This window comes from Zootoca vivipara, chromosome 1, assembly GCF_963506605.1.
Source record: "Zootoca vivipara chromosome 1, rZooViv1.1, whole genome shotgun sequence".
NCBI classification, from domain to species: Eukaryota; Metazoa; Chordata; class Lepidosauria; order Squamata; family Lacertidae; genus Zootoca; species Zootoca vivipara.
In genome coordinates this window covers 99600648-99623635 of record NC_083276.1, presented here as the reverse complement: position 1 = coordinate 99623635, position 22988 = coordinate 99600648, and the positions used below count along the sequence as shown (strand labels likewise).

At 39.8% G+C, this 22988-nt stretch overlaps 1 protein-coding gene across 2 annotated transcripts in view; it reads right to left on the bottom strand.

Moving 5' to 3' along the window:
* The window catches only part of ARHGAP15 (Rho GTPase activating protein 15), a 375586-nt gene that overhangs the window by 181343 nt on the left and 171255 nt on the right, over nucleotides 1-22988 (bottom strand). For both annotated transcript variants that reach the window (XM_035130906.2, XM_035130887.2), the window contains exons 7-8: nucleotides 6930-7028; nucleotides 3452-3578 (exon numbers count right to left, since the gene is read on the bottom strand). In XM_035130906.2, the coding sequence (XP_034986797.2) occupies nucleotides 3452-3578; nucleotides 6930-7028 (226 nt within the window). The remainder of the gene's footprint in view (nucleotides 1-3451; nucleotides 3579-6929; nucleotides 7029-22988) is intronic.

Sequence of the window (22988 nt, the reverse complement as noted above, 5' to 3'; positions counted from 1 at the left end):
GCCATCAACGAAAAGCCTATATCACAGTAGTTTACTATTGTTGTTGTTGTTTAGTCGTTTAGTCAAGGGGCTTGAATAACTCAGAAAAGCTATGAGCTATGCCATGCAGGGCCACCCAAGATGGACAGGTCATAGTGGAGAGTTTTGACTAAACATGATCCACCTGGAGAAGGAACTGGCAAGCCACTCCAGTATCCCTGCCAAGAAAACTCCATGGACAAAGTTTACTATACCAGCACCATAACATTGAAAAGAATTAACTCCAAAAGTGGTTTGAGTTGTGCAAAGCATATTTCCTACCTTAAATGAGAATCTTCCTTACTAATTATTTCAGTTCCATGGTTTGTTGCAGTTTAAATGTAAAATAATAATAATTAGGTGATATACATCAGAGTAGGCCTATTAAAATTGTAGCCTATTGATTTCAGTGGATCTCCTCTGGGTGTAACTTGGACATCACTCATTATTATTATTATTATTATTATTATTATTATTATTATTATTATTATTTAAATGTATATAATTCTTTAGTTTGCAGAGAAGAGTGAATAACATGAACACCACAGAAATGCCTTTCAATTTTTTAAACACCTTTTGCAATGCCCTCATTGCAAATACTGCACATACCGTCTTTGTGCTCCGCAGTCAAACTGGACAATGGAACGACCACCTGTTAACTGCTAACAACATGTCATTACCAGTTCTCATGCCTTTTTAAAGCAATTTTGGCTCTGGCTGCCGATAATTCTGGCGACGATACTGGTGTGAACATTAAGGGCATAGAAAGCCAAAGGCAGAAAACTGACAATACAGTTTGTGCTTTGACTACGAATAAGTAAGCACATGCTAACATTTTTCTAATTCCACATAATTACTGAGTCTCAAGGGGCTGGAAGAAAATTCCAAATACATATTTGTAAGGCAACTCAGTCTATACTATTTAAACACACACAAAGCTTAAATCAGCTGGATTTCACGTTGGATTGTTTCTACTTCTAAACACAAAGTTTAAGCACGACAGGGGACCCTCAGAACTTTTTGTAGTTCAAATGCTGGGTTGCATGCTAACTTTATATCATTGGTGGGAACTTGATCTGTCTTCTAAATCATTACTGAAGAGATGTTAGATTTATGATGCCAAGAAGCATAAAAGACAACAACAAATGGTGAGACAGCTTACTGGCGTTTTGCCCAAAAAAATGGCAAAGAGGTAGAGGCCCTTGGATTGTATCTGTTCACCATGAGCCATTTTTAACTAGGGTTGAATAAAGCAACAATATAAGGAGTTCTACCAAAGCTAAGATTTACATTCCAATATGTACAAACTAGAAAAAGACCTTGCTTGCTAAAGTAATAAATGTATTCGATATTATTTCTACATAATGTATAATTTTGGGACATTGAACACACTGATGCCTTTTCGCTGGAAATTAAATCTGTTTATTCGGCTATTTATATCCAAACTACTTATCATCTCAGGTATAGCTCACTGGGACGTACATGTACCAGTTAGATAACACTTGAAAGATGGGTGCAAACAACTCGGGAAGGCTGTTGTATTCATATCCTGCTTGCAATTATGAGCTCAACAGTGGCATTTGACTCTACAGTGCTGGAAACAGAATGCTGGGCTAGATGGACCTTTGGTCAACCCATCAGGGATCTTAAATTTCTTATGAAACTGCACTGAACTAAACCAGCAATTCTGCATTGTGGTGTTCCTTGAGAGGATCTGCTCCCAAATGGAGTCCCTACTGAACCTTCAGATCTGCCACTCCAGGGAATAAACGAGGGTTTCCTAACATGCAGGAGGTTACACAGACCATTTTTTAAATTTTATTTTAAAAAAAGATTACCTACCTGCTGTCATGATTTCAAACATTTCTGCACAGCATATTGAGCTCCTCCTCCTCCTGCTGCTGCTGCTACTACTACTACTACTGTTAATTAATTCACAGAGATTGAATGCCGTGTGCTTTAAAAACTTAAGAAGAATTTTGCTCAATCAGGCCAAGGGTTCACCTAGTCCAGCATCCCACAATAGACTGCTAGATGTCTCTTAGAATCCCCCAAGCAGTGTGTGATAACCAACACAATGAGAGCTGTTTGGACTTTGGTTGTGCAAGTGACAGGGATCACTTAGTGAAAAGTCACCACGTCCTTTCTGGTTAACAAGATATATAACAAGCTGGTTAACATCTATATACCTGCAAGATTTTGTGAACTACTGAATGTGCTGTTTTAGTTTTGAGGAGTTGTTGTTTTTAAAGCATTGTGTAGAAACCAGGCACCCCCTCAATCCTGCACTCAGGCCCTGGCTTAAGTCTTTGCATAGCATTTTATTATTTTATTTTTTTTTTTTAAAAGCATAAAAGTTTCATTGAACACATGAAGGCTACCCTCCTCCATGGACTTCTGCCATTCCAATATGTTATACCTTTTTTCCTGAACTTAAGTTAGCTCCATTGCATGCCATCCCACATTTTGTCTTTAAAATATTATTATTCTTTCACACAAACCCCTTCGGCAGAGAGGCTACTTGTCCATGGTGATACCATAAATAAATAAAGGAAGGAAGGAAGGAAGGAAGGAAGTTGAAGATGGCCATTGCAGTGCCTGGAATCAAGGGAAGGACCTTGGATAGTAACACTGAAATGCATGAAAGAAGATGTAAGTGAAATTATCTGTGTTGACCAGAAACCTTGGCAGGGATTCAGACTTGTGGAAACAAAAGCAGTTTTCACCCAGTTTCCTCCTCCCATTGAAGGTTCTACAGCCATCCTATGCCCATTTGAAGGGATTCCTGATCGCCAGGAGCGGATCTGGAGGAGATAGGCAAGCCTTAATTTTTAAATACAACTGGTTATAGGAATTTCACCCTTCAGCTCAACACACTGCTTTTTCTAAGTATTTGGACTTCCAAGTATTTGGACTTCATCCCATGATCATATTGTTCCTTACTGAGAACAGAATTAGAGTTAGGAGAAATTGGCTAAATATGAATAATATTTGAATAATAGGAATTGTGTTGGCCCAACCACTTCCACTTCGGTTATCTAAAACCCTTTGCTTTCCACATTCTCTATGAGGTGGTTCAGTCAGCTTAATATTGTGAAAGAAACATGCTTCTGATTTTTCTATTCATGCAGGAGAAGTCACAAGGTCATGAAAATCATGCCCCTCGCCATTACACTGTTCAGGCCTGTAGACCTCTTGCATAAAGAGTTATTTGCAGAGGCCAGCCGATATATCATCTAAACCAGTTTTGAGTTCTCTCATACCGTAGTTCCATGCTAATGCACTATATGAAAAAGTACTCTCGCTGATCCAATTGTCTTCTTGCACAAATGTTTTGGATGTCCTCCAAATCACTCAGATAGCTGCCTGAATTGCATTACAATAAGTATGCTATGATGTAATATTTATTTAGATATACATAAGAGGGACTTACTCAAAGACCTTCTGTTTTCTGCCTTTGACTCCTTAGATTCAGCCTCAAAGCTGTTCAACAATTCAGAGCTAGAGGATCTTGCAAGCTTGAACTCATTTTTCCTTGACTTGTTAGTCTTCTCTTTGGGCTAGAAGAGAAAAATGATAAAGAAATATATGGAACAATATGCTTGATTTAAAATGTCTGACTGAAAGGAAACAATGACCAAGAAAACTAAAATATGTTAATCCTATGTTGACAAAATAAATATTAAAAGTTTTGAAAAGTACGGTATAATATCTGTTCAGCACAATGCTGCTAAAATTGTGATACTTATAAGTGGGTTTTTATTCTGCACTGCAAATAAGAATTAGAAATGAAGAAACGTTGGAGACTTTTATTTGAAATTACCAAACTATGAGAAGATTTTCCTCCCCTGTCTGTAGGTTGGACCCTGAGTTCATTTCTGCTAGTGGGACTATGCTCTGAGTAAAGCTCTGTTTAGGGTATGCTTCAATTGGTGGAGGGGGGAGTTAATTTTTTGCTGATTCCCCCTTCTCTCTGAAATAACCAATGCCAATTCTCACACTTGGAGGGATTGTTGCAGAAGGTTGATCCAGAATGTGGGAAGGGTTATTATAGAAAAGTCATCCGCCAGTTCTCCTACTGCAGTTTCCCAAACTTGGGTCTCCAGCTGTTTTTGGATTACAACTCCCTTCATCCCTAGCTAGCAGGACCAGTTGTCAGAGATGGTGGGAATTGTTGTCCAAAACAGCTGGAGACCCAAGTTTGGGAAACCTTGTTCTACTGCATCAAAGGCCTTTTGTCCTGCAGGGAATGTGTCGGAGAAGCAGACCCCTCCCTGCACTTCTTGGATTAACTTTTGGCATCATCATGATATCAAATGCAGGGCCGGCCCTACGGCTAGGCTGGGTGGTGCAGGGCGCCACGGCACTGGCCCGCTGGCTGCTCCACCGCGCAGCAGCGCCATCGGCAGCAGCGCTGTGCACTAAGCCCGGCCGGCCGCTCCACCGCGCAGCAGCGCCCTTGGCAGCTGCGCTGCGCACTGAGCTCGGCCACCCGCCTGTCCGTCGTGCTAGAAAACGGGGTGGTGGGGGCGCCGGAGGGCGCCAGAGGGATCCGTCGCACCACAGCGCCAGGGCGCCAAAGGTGCTTAAGATGGCCCTGATCAAATGATTGACAGGTAGGTAAGCTGGGCAATAAAGATCTAGCCCACCAGGCTAAAAAGGTTCCCCACTCCTGTTCTAGGAGTAAGACTATAATCCAGGACTCATTTACTGGGTAATAAGTCCACAGAACACAGCACAACTTACTTCCAAGTAAGCATTATAGGATAGAACTATACATTAATTTATAATATGGCTTCTGTTTTGCTTTAAAAATACTCCATATGTTGAGTACAGAATTGAGGTTTCATTACTCAAGTGTCCACGTAAACAATAATTCGGCCCTCCAGATGTTTTGGACTACAATTCCCATCTTCCCCAACCACTGGTCCTGTTAGCTAGGGATCATGGGAGTTGTAGGCCAAAACATCTGGAGGGCCGCAGTTTGGGGATGCCTGACTTAAATCATGGGTAGGCAAACTAAGGCCCGGGGGCTGGATGCGGCCCAATCGCCTTCTAAATCCGGCCCGCAGACAGTCCGGGAATCAGCATGTTTTTACATGAGTAGAATGTGTCCTTTGTGTCCTTTTATTTAAAATGCATCTCTGGGTTATTTGTGGGGCCTGCCTGGTGTTTTTACATGAGCAGAATGTGTGCTTTTATTTAAAACTAGCTGGCCCTGCCACACGTTGCTGTCGGTCCCCAGTTCTGTTCCCTGCAAGCCTGAGCTATCCCGTCCCCGTCCTGCCCCTAGCCGCAATGCAGGTGAGTCCCCAGCTCCATTCCCTGCAAACCTGAGCTGACGTGTTTTGGGACATGGGTGGCTAGGGACAGGATCCCGGCGTGGCCCTTTGTGGAGGAATGGCCGTTCTGGCGGTTATAGCATATTGGTTGCTGAGATGCAGGTTCGGCCTTCTATTTCCCAGGATGCACTCTGTCCCGCCCTTGGAGACGCAGCTTCTGGGTTCTACTTCCCAGCATGCCCGGCAATGTCTGCTGTCTGAGTTTTGAGGTCCACAAAACGTGGTTTTACCTTGCGCTGGGGTGTCATCTGTGTACGCAAATGGTATGTGGAAACTCGGTTATTTGCGTGTGACGTTGTGCCCAAATTTCATTGGCATTGGTCAAGCGGTTTTGGTGAGAGGTGGAGACCAACACACAAGCCCCTTTTACATTCATATATATATATATATATATATATATATATATATATATATAGATGCACCTCTGAGTTATTTGTGGGGCATAGAAATTTGTTCATTCTCCCCGCCCCCCAAAAATATAGTCCGGCCCCCCACAAGGTCTGAGGGACAGTGGACCAGCCCTCTGCTGAAAAAGTTTGCTGTCCCCTGGGTTAAGTCTTCCCTCACTGCATCCTACAGTACCATAGGCTATCACTTCCTATGCCTTGCATGTATTCTTCTTCTTCTTCTTCTTCTTCTTCTTCTTCTTCTTCTTCTTCTTCTTCTTCTTCTTCTTCAAGAAAGACATACATTATGGCTAATCCTGTGATTAATGTAATTTATAGATAGGCACTGCAGTACAGTTTATTTAAAGCCTTTTGAGATAATATAATCACATAGGATTGCCTTGGCATTTTCAGTTTCAAGGTGCTTTACCATTCTTATTCATTTGTTAGGGCTTTAAAAGAAGTGCGTATATTGGACATCAAAATGCCTCCAAACCACTCGCAACAAGTTCTATTGAAAAATGCAGCGAGCAAGGGCAAAAAGGATACATGTTGCACAAATAGTTCTAGCATAATTAGGAGAGTTGAAAAGTGAAATTTATACTAAGTGCATTCAAATGCACATGAGGGGTGGCGGTGGCATAAATAGAAATTGGGAGGGAGAGGCAATTAAAATGGTTGTCAGAAAATACAGTCCTAAAATACCAGTGAGAAAGAGAGAAGTAACAACAATCAGATACATCAGAATATTTTCTAGTGCCATTCTGGCAAATAAATAGTATGAAAATGCATAAAAGACTCATATGTATTAATAGTCATATGAAAGATTATACAGTATACCGTAGATAGCATAAATAGAAAATGTAAAAATTCATTAGTTATTAAGCGCTTGTGTGCTTTTACAACCCACAGTAAACCAGTGTTGTCATTATTTCACAGCAATAAATGCACCATTCTGTCAGGATACAATCAAACAGCATTTTAGTCTAGCAACACTTTTTATCTGGAATATTTATTGATTTACAGCATTAAAAAATGCATATAGATCTTCACACACACATTTATATAGTGATTAAAAGGGGGGTTCACATTATTAAGTTCACTTGCTTTAAAACTTGCTTAGATATGTAAGCGCATGCATTGCTCCATGATACTTTTATCAATAGCCAAAACAAATACATACCAATCTGTCAATTGCATTTTTTATAGCATTGAACCACTCCAGTATGATGAAGTCAATATCTGAGTGAAGAAGGACCTCATTTCCGGATGCTGTTGTGATCTAAATGACAATGGGAAAATCATAGGTAAGCAAACTATGTGAGACACATTTTTTCTTTTCGTGTAATTCATTTGAGAAACACAGACGTTTCAGTAGCTTGCCATTTTTTAATGCCACTGGTTCTATAATTATGGCGGTTAGGACATATCCAGAATGTAGGAATCCTACAGTACTTACTCTTGAAATATTCCCCATTGGAAAGTGAACTTTCAAAGTAGATGATTTTCAGTGCTGGAATTAACTAGTTCAGTTTAATGAAGTTCACAAAAGTAGTTCAAAAAAACTGTTTTGGATAATTGCTGAGTGAACTAAAGGTGAATTAAGTTCATTTTGTGGTAAAACTCTGAATGATTTCCAGCTCATCTTCACATTCATTCATTCCCCTCCTCTTGCAGCAGAAAGCCTGTGTTCTTAGCTTTCTTTCTTTTTAAAGTAAGTTAATTGAAAATGTATAATGGTTAGAAAGCAAAACATAAAGCCAACTTTCTAAGGCTTATTAGGCAGAGATGGAGGCACTGCTGTTGCTAAGGTTGCTTAGTCATTTAATCACTGTTGTGAAGCAAAACTACAAATGCAGGAACAAAGTGAATAATAGCTTTGTGGCTGGCACAAATAAAACAGGATGAGCAGAATAAAATTATAAGGAAGGCATTTTGTCTGCCAGACATTTTATTACTTGTGTATGGGCCCTGTTTTACTTCATAATTCAGCATTGCAGCTGGTAAAATTCCAAATGCTCATTTGGGTTTGTTTGTTTTTTAAACCAAGGATGATTAATAAAATCACAGAATTGTAGAGTTTGAAGAGACCCCAAGGTTATCTAGTTCAAGCCCCCCTGTACTACAGTAATCTCAATATGTGGTCATCCAATTTGAAACCATACCAAACCCTGCTTAGCTTTGGAAATGTGCTAGCAGTTTCCACTGCTGAACCACTAGATGAACTTTTTATTAAAAAAAAAAAACTCAATTGGATGAATTTGAGCTGAACTAGTTTGTTTCGTAAAATGAACTGGAAGCAGTTCCTCTTTTGAGAGGATGAACTAGAATTAGTTCCTTTTTTAAAATGAACAGACATAATGTCAGAAATGTGCAGGCTATACCCATATGACTAAAAATCTAAAAAACCATGTGGAATACACAATAAAGACTTTAGGGCATGTTACACTATACATGGGGATTCTGCATAAAATGCCTTTCCCATAATAGAAGATTCTGATCCTTACCACAATGTTTGTGTTTATTTACTGCATGGATGATGAGAAGGGGTGGGGTTGAGACAGGGCTGATCCATATAATAAAATATTTGGACACTGAGGCCAGGATGGTGATCATTTATCTGGGGTTGGCATTTTCCTGGCATTTCTGAGAATTGTAAGGTGCAATGAGCTAACTCTTATAATTATAATCAGGCACTACTTCATTCCAGATGTGTTGATCCTAGTAGCATCATTTGAGGTAATGCTTTATATTTTTACTTTATATTTATTTATTTCAATTGGCTCGTTTTAATCAACTACAAATCTCTTTTATCCTCTTCATGTCATCTCCCAGTGCCAGCACTTGCTAAAGTTTTACTGATTGTTCTCAACTATTTTTCAACTTGAGGGAAAGTTCTAATTAACGGCTCAAGAGAAGGTAATAACTGTAACTTAAACTGGGACATATCATTGCAGCATTTAAGATGTTAATAGTCCAAAGCCAAGAGGTGATTCTGTATTAAAAGTCTGTTGCACTTCTTTCCCTTGGTCATTATTTTTTCCAGATTCTCCACTGCCTCTTAGTAAAGAAGGGACTAGGGCTGCAATCTTTTGCACACTTACCTGGAGTATGTCTTACAACACAGTGAGGTTTATTTCTTAGTAAACCTCTATAGGATCCATCTATATGGATATTTGAAATAATAAATGGTTTTTCAAGTGTGGGAGAAACCCAACACAATGAATAGTTGGAATTCCACATATAATATTTCTAGGCAAGAAACTAGTCATCCCACCCTGTTTGTTTATGTTCTCGTCCCAAATAATAGGCTTTGTGTACAACTTAAAACAGCTGTTGCCTATGGCAGGTGTTCACAGATATTTCTAAGACCTAAAAATCTAAGCTGACCTATATAAGAGACATCCATTATATTATATAGACCTGAGATGCACGCATGTAAGGAACATCCATTATACCTCATAGGACTGTGATGCTCGGAAATAAAGCACATATATTTCACAGGCTGCAGCAACTTCTGTCACAGCAACAGTACAAAAGTAACTAACTGATGGAACCTATCACTAACACTTGTCAAGTTTGCAAATTTTAATTTTGGGTAGGTTTCAACTGTTTTATATGACACTACAAATGTATTAATGTGCGGTGAGAGACAGGAATTAGACTAAACACAATGGTCAATCCAATCTAGTGCATCTCTTCCAGTACAAACAAACCACCACTTAAATTATTACAAGAAACAATATTTTCAAAGTAAAAGCAACACACGTAATTAGAGTGACTTTATTTTGAAGGCTTAAGAAGGAAGCAACATAGTTCACTCTTCCGTTGAGTAAATTTGAGCTTTATTAAAATACAAGTATTTCAGCATTGCATAAACATTTGTACCCTTATGATATGTAAAAGAGATACTTCAGTGCTAACAAGACCAAAGCAACATTCATTTTGAAAGAGTCTTCGTCTTAATGTGCTGTTTGTAATAATCATATATAATCGGTGATGTATGAATATATCAGCAAAAGTAGATCATAGAACAGGAAGAAGTGAATTCATTCAAAATACTTGCTATTCGAGATACAGTTCAAGTCTCTTTCTCTGTAATCTTCAGAGTTACTAAACACTTTCAAGAAGACTGCTACTGCTCTCTACAGTTTATATGCATCCACTTCTTAATTACAGTCAGTAATTGACTTTGTTCTGCTCTGTCCTAGACATTCAGAGCAAAGCATTTCCAAAGACTTTGGTTTGACGAATTGCATTAAACTGTAGGTTTTCTAACCCACTTCTATATATTTCCTACTTAGAATTCCTGATTACAAAGTTCTTGGAAGGAATTGTTAAACCATATTTGCATTTCTAACAATAGCATTGTTAAGACCAATGGGAATATAATTCAGGGTGGGTGGGTGCCAGGTTTGGCTTCAACAATTTACCACTGCAGTCCTAAACAATGTAATAAACAACAACAACCAAACAGTCTCCCCATGAAGGCATTTTTGAGCATATCAGCCATGGATAAGAAGAAAAAAACCCCAAGGACTACAGAAATACAAAAGGGATTTTTTCCCTAAAAGTCTCCAGAAAATCTGCTGCCCTCTGTTTTGCTTCTGTTGCTTTCTTATTTAAGATCTCAAAAAACAAAACAATCCTTCCCTTTGCGTGCATTCCATTTTCAAGACACACACACACTCTAAAAGATAGAACTTATTTAAAATGGCATTATGAGCCAATGCTCACAGTAGTAGCTAGCTCAAAGGAATGAAGGATTTGTGCAGTCCTGATACTTTAATTTAGGCATTAGTTCAAGCAGGTGGTTCTGAGTCAGGATTCGTGTGTCCTCCTTCAGCCTCTGTCACTGACTCACTGTGTCAGTTTGAGGAGAAAAGTAAATTAATGGGCTGGATTCTGTACTTTGCCTTTGCTTCCTGAAAAGCTCTTGAAATGTTGGATGTGATATCCATTCCAAGAACTGAAATGAAATAGCTGCCACATATTTGTAAACTGGATTCAAGCATTCCCAACAGTAGGTCCAATGTGAACTGGTGCGCTTGTCAATGTCACCAGTTGTATTCCTTCTGGTCCCAGATCTTGGTCCTCCCATTCCAAATCAAACAGAGAGACAGCGGGGAGAAATTTTGAATTGGAGCACCTGTAACTTCCACACAATATTGACATTGACCAACGATGACACACACACTGTCTTTCAGCAAGCTTTCCCCATCCTCTTCAACTTTCAGTTCATAAACACTGTTTATGCCAACAAACTTTTAATTAAAGCAAAACAAAAAACAAAAAAACCCCACCCTTCAGGTCATTTTCCCAGGGATAAAAGAACAGTGATGCAACTATGAGAGAAGCAAAGGCAAAACCAGAAGAAATAACCCAACAGTGAATCCTTGCTTGGTTTCAGTGAAGTGGTTGCCAGTACAGTGGTACCTCAGTTTATGAACACAATTGGTTCCGGAAGTCTGTTCATAAACTGAAGCATTCATAAACTGAAGCAAACTTTCCCATTGAAAGTAATGGAAAGTGGATTAATCCGTTCCAGACGGGTCCGCGGAGTACTTAAACTGAAGCGTTCATAAACTGAAGCATGGGTGTAATTGGTTCCGGAAGTCTGTTCATAAACTGAAGCGTTCATAAACTGAAGCGAACTTTCCCATTGAAAGTAATGGAAAATGAATTAATCCGTTACAGATGGGTCCGCGGCGTTCATAAACCGAAAATTCATAAACCGAGGTGTTCATAAACCGAGGTTCCACTGTACAGTGGTACCTCTACTTACGAATTTTTAATGCGTTCCGAACGCACATTTGTAAGTCGGAAAAAATTGTAAGTCGAATCCCATAGGAATGCATTGGGAGGAAAAAATTGTTAGTCGAAGCAACCCTATCTAAAAATTCGAAAGTAGAAAAAAAAAATCCTATCTAAACCACATCCAAGATGGCGGATGGAGCTCCGTTCGTAAGTAGAAACATTCGTAAGTAGAGTTATTCATAAGTAGAGGTACCACTGCATTACATTTCTGCACATTCCCTTTCCTGTTTCATATGGGAGGAAGAGAAGCAGAACCAGAATAATGACACAGGCCAGCTTTTATTCCTCTGCCCAGAAGAATATAAGAAGAACCCTGCTGGATCAGACCAAAGGCATCTAAGTTCAGCATCCTGTTCCCCACAGTGAGTCAACCAAAAGGCCTATAGGAAGCCCACAGGCATGACACAAATGCAACAACACTTGCAGTTGCTACCCACCGACTGGTATTCAGCGATCCCCTTTGTTGTGAATTTGGGTGGAGAAGTGGTGAGAATGTCACCAATACTCATCACACAAGCCTCAGTGAACAGCTTGTGCCAAAACCTGGCCTCGTATTTGATATTTGCTGCAATGGTGTGTTTGCTTTTATCTCCTATAAGGCTTCTTCTCTCCTTAGGTTTTGATGGGCTTTCGGTCTATTCTTAGAAATGGGCTTTCTGTGTACCCCTCTCCAAATTTCCAAAGCAATTAAAAGTTCTGCGATCCAAATGAATTATGCAAAGGAAGTGCACATTTTATTCTGTAATTTATTCTGCCTGTCAAACTGGAGAAGCTACTGGGGGTTCTGAAGCCCTGCTTTCTTACAGAAAATCCTGTATACCTTCAAACTTTTGTTGGCAACCTTAAGAACCAAACATCATAGATCAGGCATCCCCAAACTTCGGCCCTCCAGATGTTTTGGACTACAATTCCCATCTTCCCCAACCACTGGTCCTGTTAGCTAGGGATCATGGGAGTTGTAGGCCAAAACATCTGGAGGGCCGCAGTTTGGGGATGCCTGTCATAGATAGATATATAGATATAGATATAGACATACAGTATATAGATATAGATATATAATTCACCACCCAGAGGAACTTGACCTTCGCCAATCTATATAGATTGGTGAAGGTCAAGTTCCTCTGGATGGTGAATTATGCATCATTACTGATTAATGTATTTTGCACAGCGCCCCTTTAAATCATGATATAGACACTGGACAGTCAAGGCAAGATGGTACCAAGTAAATAAGTTGAATTTGTCATTATTTTTTTCCAAGAACAGTTGCCAATCTAGTGATGTGATTCCTCCAGTCTTGTTTTCACTCCTGGGTTCCATCTCTGCCATCCCTTTTCACATCAACTTTCTTTTGATTATAAAACCCTTTTTTAAGAGGCTAGAATAATAATAAATTTTATTTTATGTGGTATAGTTACATGGAACACCAGTTAAAATAAGTACATGTGAAACCAGTTGCAGTAAGATGCGTCTACCACCCCCTTGGTGAATAGAAACAAGGGCTAATTAAAATAAAGTTTCGAGACACATAGCCATTTAATTAATTTGGTTTTGAGCCTCCTTAGTCATTTAATTAATTTTGTTGGAATTACATTTGAATTGAATTAAAATAAAGATAGGAATTTTTCAGTTTTTAAAAACATGTCAAAAGCAAGTGTACCATTGGAAATAATATACATTCTTCCCACTCCTGATAACCCTGTTGTTGTTTTTTGACAAAGTTTAGGTTGAATGAATGAGCTGAGGTGGAGGGAACATTGTATTAACAATATGTTTGTGTTTTACTATAATATGGTTAAGTCTAATGTTTGACACATGTAAATAAATCAAATAAAGTAAGTCCCATTCCAACTGCAGTCCCCCACTCCATTTCATAATATGATATTTTGTACCAGATGAAGAGTGCTAAATTACTGAAGAGCACTCAAAGATGTTTATGGACAGACACTCCTCAAAAAGAAAGAAAGGGGGGGGAAGACATTATCAGGCAGAATGGCTGTCTCAGATGATAGTCTTACATTGGTAACTTTCAATAATTCCTTCTGACAAGTCCAGGCTAGCTGACATTTTTTAAAAAAGAAAAAGAAAAAAAAGGCTAAAGTATCAGTTTGAATAAAAACTTCCTAACTAGGCTTCCAAGAAAGAGGGAAAAAAATCCTGCTAGTTAAAACATTTTGTGAGAATGTATCTGCCTTGTATCCCCCAATGTTGCTAGATGTTAAGTAAATATATGCTCATTGTAAAAATAAAAATAAAAAAATGTTGCTTTGGCAACTCTCTTATTAAAATGCATTTGTAACCCCCATCTGTCAAGAAAGTTTTGAAAAGTTTGTTTACTTTGGATAGCAGCCCTATCCAGGGTTACCCCAGCAAACAATGATTGCAGTCTTCAGAAGTTGTGTGAGGAACAAGCCACTAGGGATCCATTTTTGTTTTAATTGGCACACACAAACACTTTTCTGGTCTGTCAAGAAGATCAAGCTAATATGCATGGAGGGTGTTATATTCTCAGCTTTTGGGAGTACTAAGGCTCCCTTTATTTAAGTAATTTAAATGATAGACTGCAAAAACTTTGCAAGTCAGAAAAAATGTTTTATATTTTCACGGGGAATATTTGTTTTAAGGAACAGAAAATGTTATACATATCTAAAGATGTTGAACCTTATGTTATAATTAACCTGCTTTTTCCAACTCTGTAAAATTAGTTTAAACAGAATAAATATTGCTATATAAAACACCCAACAAATATTGCCGGCATTGCTGCAACTTTCCCTATTTAAAAAAAAACAATGAAAGGGTATTAATATGCACGTGTTTACAGTGCATGTTTTCATGCCTCCTAGCATGATTGAGCTGAATGTAAAATTGCTGGAAATCTCGGTGGTGCCATCATATCAAATCAACCTGCCTATCAAAGCAATTTCTTATTAATGGAAAGAAAACAAATGTTTGAACTAAATCCACTAGTAGATCTCAAGTGAGTTTAACACTGCAAGGACTGGGGTCAAATTCACAAAAGAAGAGCATTTATTTAATTGAAATTGAGTTGAACCTTTGATACTCAAATAATTTTGTCCAGAGCGCTCCTATAACACTGACTTGTATGGCATAATAATTCCCTCCAAAGTGGAACTTCGGATTCATGAGAAACTCAGAAAGTTTCAGGGCTGCCAGTATTCCCAGCTCGTATGTCTAAGAGTTTTTCCTGCTGTGCTGCATCACACTAGCGCAAGAGACAAGGAAACCCAAAGCTCTTATGCTTAATGAATCTGACAATTTCGGGTCCTCTCACTTTCTCATTCTTCAGTTTGCCACAGTTTCACATCAGTTTGCAATTTATTATTATTATTTTAAAAATTCTCATGAAAATTCACCAGCCCTTTTGTAATATACACTTTTGTATGCAATTTCCCTAATGGGAAGCATTTTTGTACATTTTCTTCACTTAAGATATTCATGAGGCTGTTAGTACCCTTGGTGGTTGTGCAAGTGAGGACTCCTCCCTGCCCCAGTTCCCCCATGGCCTCACTCATTATTTGTACCCCACCCATCTGATGGCCTACAGGTTATTGAAAGTACTACTGCTTGGTATGATATGTCCATTGGCATCCGTCTGTCTTGAGAGACAATGGAGTGCACCTCCAGAGGTGAAGGCAAACTGATGGGTGGGCAGTGTATATGGAGCTCCTGGGCTGCCCAGACAACATGACCCCCCCTCTAGGCCTCGCTGATGTGGTCCACAGGAAAGTAGAGCATTGTGTTTGGCACTAGCCTGGTTGCAGGAATTGCTGGAAGGAGGTGTACAAGTTGTTTTAGGGACTCCACTCTGGATTTGTTTAGGGTTTTACTCTTTAGCATTTTCTTCTTCTGAAAATATGTTCCCTTGGTAATATATATACTCGAAATATCAGAGAAAGAGAGAACCCCTGATATTATGGTACTATTATTATTATTATTATTATTATTATTATTATTATTATTATTATTTTGCATTTGGCCAGGACAACAAACATTCATCATCAACATTTAGGAATTGATTTGTTTTGACTTGCACTAAGAAGAACACGTGTTAACTTTAGAACTGCACAAGTTTATTTGCACTGGTTTCAAGTGGGTTTCTTGTATACTAAAATAATAACTTTCTAAAATACATGTTTATAGAGAAATATGGCTAAAATAAGAACAGCAGCTTGAACATCCTCCAGCTAAAGTTAATATTGATCCAGGTAAGAACGAGAGTAGGTGGTCTGTTTAGTCTTAATTGTAACACTAATTCAATTGCCAACTCTCAAAAGAAAAAGGAGAAGTATCAGGGAGAAGCTGGAAGGGTAGGAAATCAATCTGGGTTAGGAGCCCAGAGGAGACCTTCAGGGTGTCATCTATCTACTCACCTGAGGGGTACTGCTAGCAATATGCGTCAGGAAGAAAGAAACTCCTTTGGCCATTTCTGGCAACTGGGCCCAAAGCAAAAACAAAATAATCAAACCAGACCCATAACCTGTTCTTTTTTGAGCAATGGGCTCTACATGATCAAGGACAGGCCACCATAGCTGCCAAGTTCTCCCCTTTTTTAAGGGAAATTCCCTTATGCTGAATAGGCTTCCTCGCGAGAAAAGGGAAAACTTGGCAGCTATGCAGGCCACCCTAAAAAGCTTTTGGAAGGATTTCGGCAGGCACCTCTAGAAGAGCAGCACTCATCCTCAGACTAGGCCTTAAGACTTAAGTAGAAGCTGCAGCTCTGCTTAAGTTGCCAGCTCTGCCTCCTGTGAGAGGAGCCTCATCATTACCTGCTTCAGCAGTCAATGACAACCACAGAGCAGAGGAGACTTTGCTTCCATTCAGGCTTCTTAGCTGTAGTCCTCAGTGCCAGAGGAGGGCATCCCCTTGGTCCAGAGGGACACTGGCATAATGGGTTCAAAATCTCTCTGAACTAAGGCTCATGGTCCTGTTCCATGCATATTACCAGCCTGAATTCAAATGAAACCTTATTGGCTTGGAATTTTCCAGGGTTCCAAAATGCACAAAAGCCACCACAAGGACAAGAAGCTTCCTCTCTGCTGTCAGTAGTTACCCTTGAACATGTAGAGGACAATGAGAATGGCAGGCAGAGCTAGTGCACCCCCTCCCTCTACCTTTCTCACATGTTTAGTTAACCTGTATAGGGCTCTAGGATGCACTAAATAAATAAATAACTGAATCTCTAACTTGAAATTGCTAGGTTGTACTGCTTCTTAATGTGTTATACAGGATCACATTGCAATCTCACCTGCATGTGAATTCAGAAATTTCTTATTCTTTGTCACTATAAATAATTGCATTTGGACATTAAAAAAACCACAATAAAACTGAAAAGGTCCTGTTGATACAGGAGACATACTCGGTGGGCGGTGGTGGTGGTGGGAGTTGAAAAAGCCAATTCTCTCCTTATCAATCATGCTTTTGACTAGAGATGTGTAAATGATTTTCCACTGCAAACATAACCTGGTGAAATTAACATTTACATGAGATTCACAATAAAACAGCATGACCGTGACATGAGCCCACATTGAAATTATCAAGCATATCCTTTCATTCAGCCCAGAAAGAGAGCTAGAACAGGATTGAAACAGTGTAAGTGTCTAAGATAATATGGAAGAAAGCTTTTATCTAAGTGGAATTATAGGTACAAGGCATGCATGTCAGCCACCTATTACCAAAATGCAGCCCTTATAATTGCTCAATGAAACCAAATACCAGGCCACTGCTCTTTGAGTTATATAAACTGAAAATGCAGGTCAGAGTTCCCATGTTCCCCAAAATTGCTGGCAGGAGGATTGTGTCTTGCTCAACATATTACTAAAACTAAGCGCTATTGTTGTGTGAAAAGCCCATCCTGGCAATAAATCACCGTATGAAATGCAATATATGTGAGTAGCATACAGTCATACATCGGGTTACAGACGCTTCATGTTGCAACTTTTCGGGTTGTGCACCGCGTGAACCCGGAAGTACCCGAATGGGTTACTTGTGTGGCAATATGCCCTCCTTCCCCAGAATAAAGGCTCATGACACCGGGATTAAGATTTAATTGGGTGGTTAAGGCCACAACTTTATTAATTATGCATGTAGAGCGGAATTGGCTTAGGCGTTGGAACCTAACAGACTATATCCGACTCCAACCCGTGTGTTGAAGTCTGTGAGAAGTTAACCACCAGAAAGGAGCCCCGCGACGTAGATCTACTAGAGCTCCTCCTGTGGCCACCGAAGGGGCGTGCCTTACGGCCCAGGCAACTCCAGGCTCAGGACCAAGCCTCGCCCCCGGAATCCTTTAACGGAATTACTTCTCCAAATTAGGGCAGCTGATGACGTAACCTGCCCCTCCTCCATCTAATTGTTATGCAAATTTCCCCTTTAAAAGACGAGGCCCCGCCCCGACCGACCTCATTGGCTGGTCGGGGGGTGACGCAGGCGGGAACCTACGATCACGTAGGGGCTGAGCTCGCAGCCCCTACGCGATGGTACAGTCGGGCAGCCCACAACCCCACCTCCGACGCAGGCGCGGAAGTGGCTTTCCGGGTTTCGGTGCTCGTGCATGTGCAGAAGCATTAAATCACACTTTGCGCGTGTGCAACAGCGCCAAATTGCAGCCCGCGTGCGTGCAGGCGCGGTGCTGCAGGTTGCGGACATGCCTCCCGCACGGATCACATTCACAACCCCGAGTATCCACTGTATTTGCCTTGCATACATTTTGTTTCCTCATGTGAAGTGCCTTTTATCTAGCACACCTGTATTATCATCTATTCAAATAGCAAACTTTGGCGCTGAGTTATGTCAGCTTTGTCGTCAAAGACAGAGGGAGGTATTAGTAGGGCTCGTTGAGGGATTTAATTTTGAGGAATCCTGATGCAGACTAACCAGGTCAACAGCTACCAGACTAGTATGAGGATCACAACATATTAGTTGGATTGCACACTTATCCTAATTTTGTGATACAGTTCTTAACTCAGAGCATGTAACAAAATGCATAAAAATAATGTGTTTGAAACAAATAAATCCATAAATGAGTGTATTGAGAGGAAACCCTTACTTAAATATGTATTTTGAGATAAAGTGTTATAAGTGTTAAATTATTTAAGTAGAAATCTGAGTTTTTGTTTAAAAAAATCAGGTAAATGTGGAAATGGGACAGAACGAACTTATGAATGAATATATGCAAACTTGGCATGGGCTGGAAAGAGACTGATCTGTCCATCTCTAAATATTAGTATGTGGAAGGTTTGCAGCAGTAGAAGATCATTAGGGAGGTGGAAGTCCTAAGACTCACACTCTGGGGCTGTGCGCATGATAAGAGAAGATTATGAATAATATAATTGATCAATTAATGGTAAAATAACCCCCAAGATGCCATGTTGGGTGGGGAATGGAATGGAATGCAGTATTTGAAAAACCAGAATGACTAGCTGGCTGGCTGGAATACTGAATAGGAAGACTCCACACTGCAACATCTTTTTGTTAAAGGTCCCACTCCTCAGCATTGCACATTCCATTTGTATTTCACAACAACCAGGGGTGCCAAGCTGAATAAAATATTGGGGGGGAGGTAATCCCCTCCCCACATAATCGATCACATGTTGTGACACATGCACATCATTTGAATGGCAATGCCCATTAATTTTGGGGGTGCCGAGTCCCTCAAATACTTTATTGGGGGGGCTGAGGGGACCTCGGCCCCTAGGAGTTGGCTCCTATGACAACAACTTTCATATTAACCTCAACCATATACAGTGGTAGCTTGGTTCTCGAACTTACTCCATTCCAGGAGTCCGTTCGACTCCCGAAACTGTTTGAAAACCAAGGTGCAGCTTCCGATTGGCTGCAGGAGGTTCCTGCAGTCAAGTGGAAGCTGCGTCAGACGATTGGCTTCCGAAAAACATTCACAATCCGGAACACTTACTTCCAGGTTTGTGGCATTCAGAAGCCAAAATGTATGAGTGCCAAGGAGTTAGAGAACAAAGGTACAACTGTACAGCTTTTTGTTACGTTTTGGATGCTAGGATAAATGGGTGTGGATCTTCCAATACAATCAATTTAATAAAGAAGGTACCCAGTGATTTTACTAACTGTGCCTGTTTCTGTTGTGTAACAGATTCGTACCAATCAAATTTAGTATATTCAGTTCATTAATTTTTTTAAAAAAATTATCCTTCATACTGGATCCAATATTTCTCTGGACAAGATGGAAGTACTTATAATAGGTGGTTAATGTATCTTGGAGTCCAACCTGTCCTGAATGAGTTGTGCTCCTTGTAAACAATTAGGCTTGCGGTTTGGAGGTACTTTAGATACCAGAACATATCTTATGCTAGCTACAATTGATGGTTCAGTTGTGACCCTTTTGGAACAGAGATAATCTTGTGACATGTTATTCAGACTCTAGTAATCTCCAGATGAGACTACTGAAATTTGTTGTACTGGGTCTGGCTTCTGAGACTATTTGGAAATTTTAATTGACTTTAACCTTTGAAGTCCCATTTAAGTTGAACCTGTGTATCTAAAGGATCTCATAGGCACACACATTTGTTGAATTCCTTCATTAGAGAGGCATGCCAAATCCTACGTCCTTCCAACACTATTGGTCTTTTAGTTAATTTTCAGTTCAATCCTATATATGTTTATGCATAAGTAAGCCCCTGTTGCTGCTCTTCTTTAAAGCCTGTTTTAGTCTCTGCTTTTATCATTATTTATTATACACTAGTTACAGGTAGGCAGCCGTTATTATACACTGTAAGTCACCCTGGAAGTTTTATTTTAAACAGAAGGGTGGGATACTCCAGTGTTTCTCAACCTTTTTTGGGCCAAGGCACACTTGTTCCATGAAAAAATCACGAGGCACAGCACCATTAAAAAAGTTAAAAAATTTAACTCTGTGCCGCCCTATATTGACTATATAATTATGACTGTAAGAAACACTTGCCAATTGCTGTGTTGGTTGCAATCTCCTGTAATAAGGCTTCACAAGCCGCTGATTTCTCTGCCAGCACAATCCTTTGCTCAGCAAGTTTCAGGTTGAGCTCATCCAGCCAGCTTCTTTAAGTTTGTCTAAAACCACCCTCCCGTGGTGGTGGCTGTTGAGAGCTGCGCTCGCCCCGCGTCGTGACCCGGCCGGCTTCCTTTCCGGCGGGTCAGTGATGACATGACAATGCAAATCGCCCTTCTCATCGCTGCACGTCGCGGCACACCAGCCAGCGTCTCGCGGCACACTAGTGTGCCGCGGAACAGCGGTTGAGAAATGCTGGGATACTCAATTCTTTAAATAAATGCATAAACTACATGAACGAATGAACAGAATGCACAAATTTTCAAAATTCTGAAAAGTTTAGTATTCATAAATTGAATCTGCAAGAAATAAAAACATATAAAATAAAAACACTCTTTAAAAAACATTCTCAGGAAATTTTATTTCCAAAACCACATTGTGATTAGTTGTTCTATCAGGTAATGTAAAAACAAGTATCCTTATTTTAATTTGGTATATGGTTGAAGGTATGATGTTTACAATCCAATCAAATTAACATTGGGAATTTTGTTGCACTGAGAAGTAGAGCTGTAGAGAAAGAGAGTTTGAAAGATGGATAACTGTACAAAGTTAATTTTACCCATTACCCATTGATTCTAGCATCCTGCTTAGTTCAGTTTCAGAGCTGCTTGATTTTGCCATTCATTAGTACCTATGCTAAAGAAGCTTTGAGGATAATTGTAAAACTTCAGGCTTCAACAGCCTAAGGAGGATAGCCTTACAGCCAGATAATGTGAACAAGAAGGGGGGAACATGATAGGCAGATACATTATTTTCAACGAGGTCCTGAGAAGGCTTTCAATTAAGCAAAAAAACACAATTGACTGATGTTCCACTACTTACTGCCAGGAATCTCTATGTAGCATTTGTAGAGGTTTTTCCCTCCTTGCCCTGCCCAACATGTGGGCTGCGTATCAAGCTGTGAGTTTGTAAATCTTTTTCGGCACTTATCTAAACTCAACATGAATTATAGGATTGCCAAATCTATTTGACGCAGGGTTGGGTTTTTATTTTTTATTTTTAAGTGCAAAGAGGGGGGGGGGAATGTATACTTTTATGATAAAAAATATGTTCCCTTCTATATAACTACTATTCTACAGTATAGTCAGTTGTGATGGGCACTAGATTATGAACCATTCTCTTTTCTTTAATAGTATATTTAAGCCTTATTCTACCAGTGCTTTGATATATTTAAGTTTACTAGTAAGATGATATAGTTACTGATCTATTTGTTTACTTGTAAGCACTATAATATGCTTCCTTCACAAAGCTGTTTTGTTTGGAGCAGATACAAAACAGTGAAGTTATGTATACAATTCTGTTTGTCAATATTTCCAAATACATATTCATTCCAGTAAAATGGCCATAATTTTGTAACAGCAGTAAAAAGGACCCCTGGCAAATGAAGGGCCTGTGCTTTGTGCACATTCTGCACACAAAGCATATTGCCTCTCCCTGCTAGATCCAGAGAGGGCTGGATCACCAGTGTCTGGGGCGGATGAAATGTTTTTGTTTCAGTGCAACAGTGGCCCCAAGTGTAATCCATTCATTATCCTCGCAGGGATGACTAGCTACTGCTATTCATGTAGGAATACATTTGAGAACTTCATTGGGATTGGGGCTAATTTACTTCCAAGTCACCCCACTCATTTGTAAACATGTCTGCTCCATTCTGGATGGCTCTCCACCTTCATCTGCTATACATAGATTGAGAAGCCCTGCTGGATCAGGCCAGTGGCCCATCTAGTCCAACATTCTGTTCTCAGTGGGAAGCCAGCACAACAGTGCCACAATTTTCAGCAACTAGTATTCAGAAGCATAGTGTCTCCAGAGTAAAGGCTGAGTATAGCCATCGATGGCTTTATCCTCCATGATTTTTTTATGACCACACGCGTACGGTATAGAGTGTCCCCTCCTGTTACTATGGTCTATGATTCTAAAGCCCTAATCTTTGTTCCAGAACAAGCAACTACATATTTTGATGGGGTGCAATGACTACTGTACTTTCAGGACACCACACCCCCTATGCTGTAGTCCCAGCATCATAGTTGGTTGTGATGTCCAATTTCAATGTCAGTGTGTTTCTATTACTATGCCACTTATTAATGGATGCACCATATAATACAAAGTTGTTAACATTCAACATCCTTTTCAGGATGGAACCAGCTAGACTGGTGCAAGCATATATGCCTAATAGATGGCAGCAAGCATTTATGATGGGATTACGCCACAGCCCAACAGGACAGTACTTCACATAGAATGTCCCCAAAGCATACAGTTCACATACCGTGTTTCTCATATTATAAGACATGTCTTATATTTATTTTTTCCTCAAAAAAACCCACTATGGCTTATTTTCAAGGGATGTCTTAT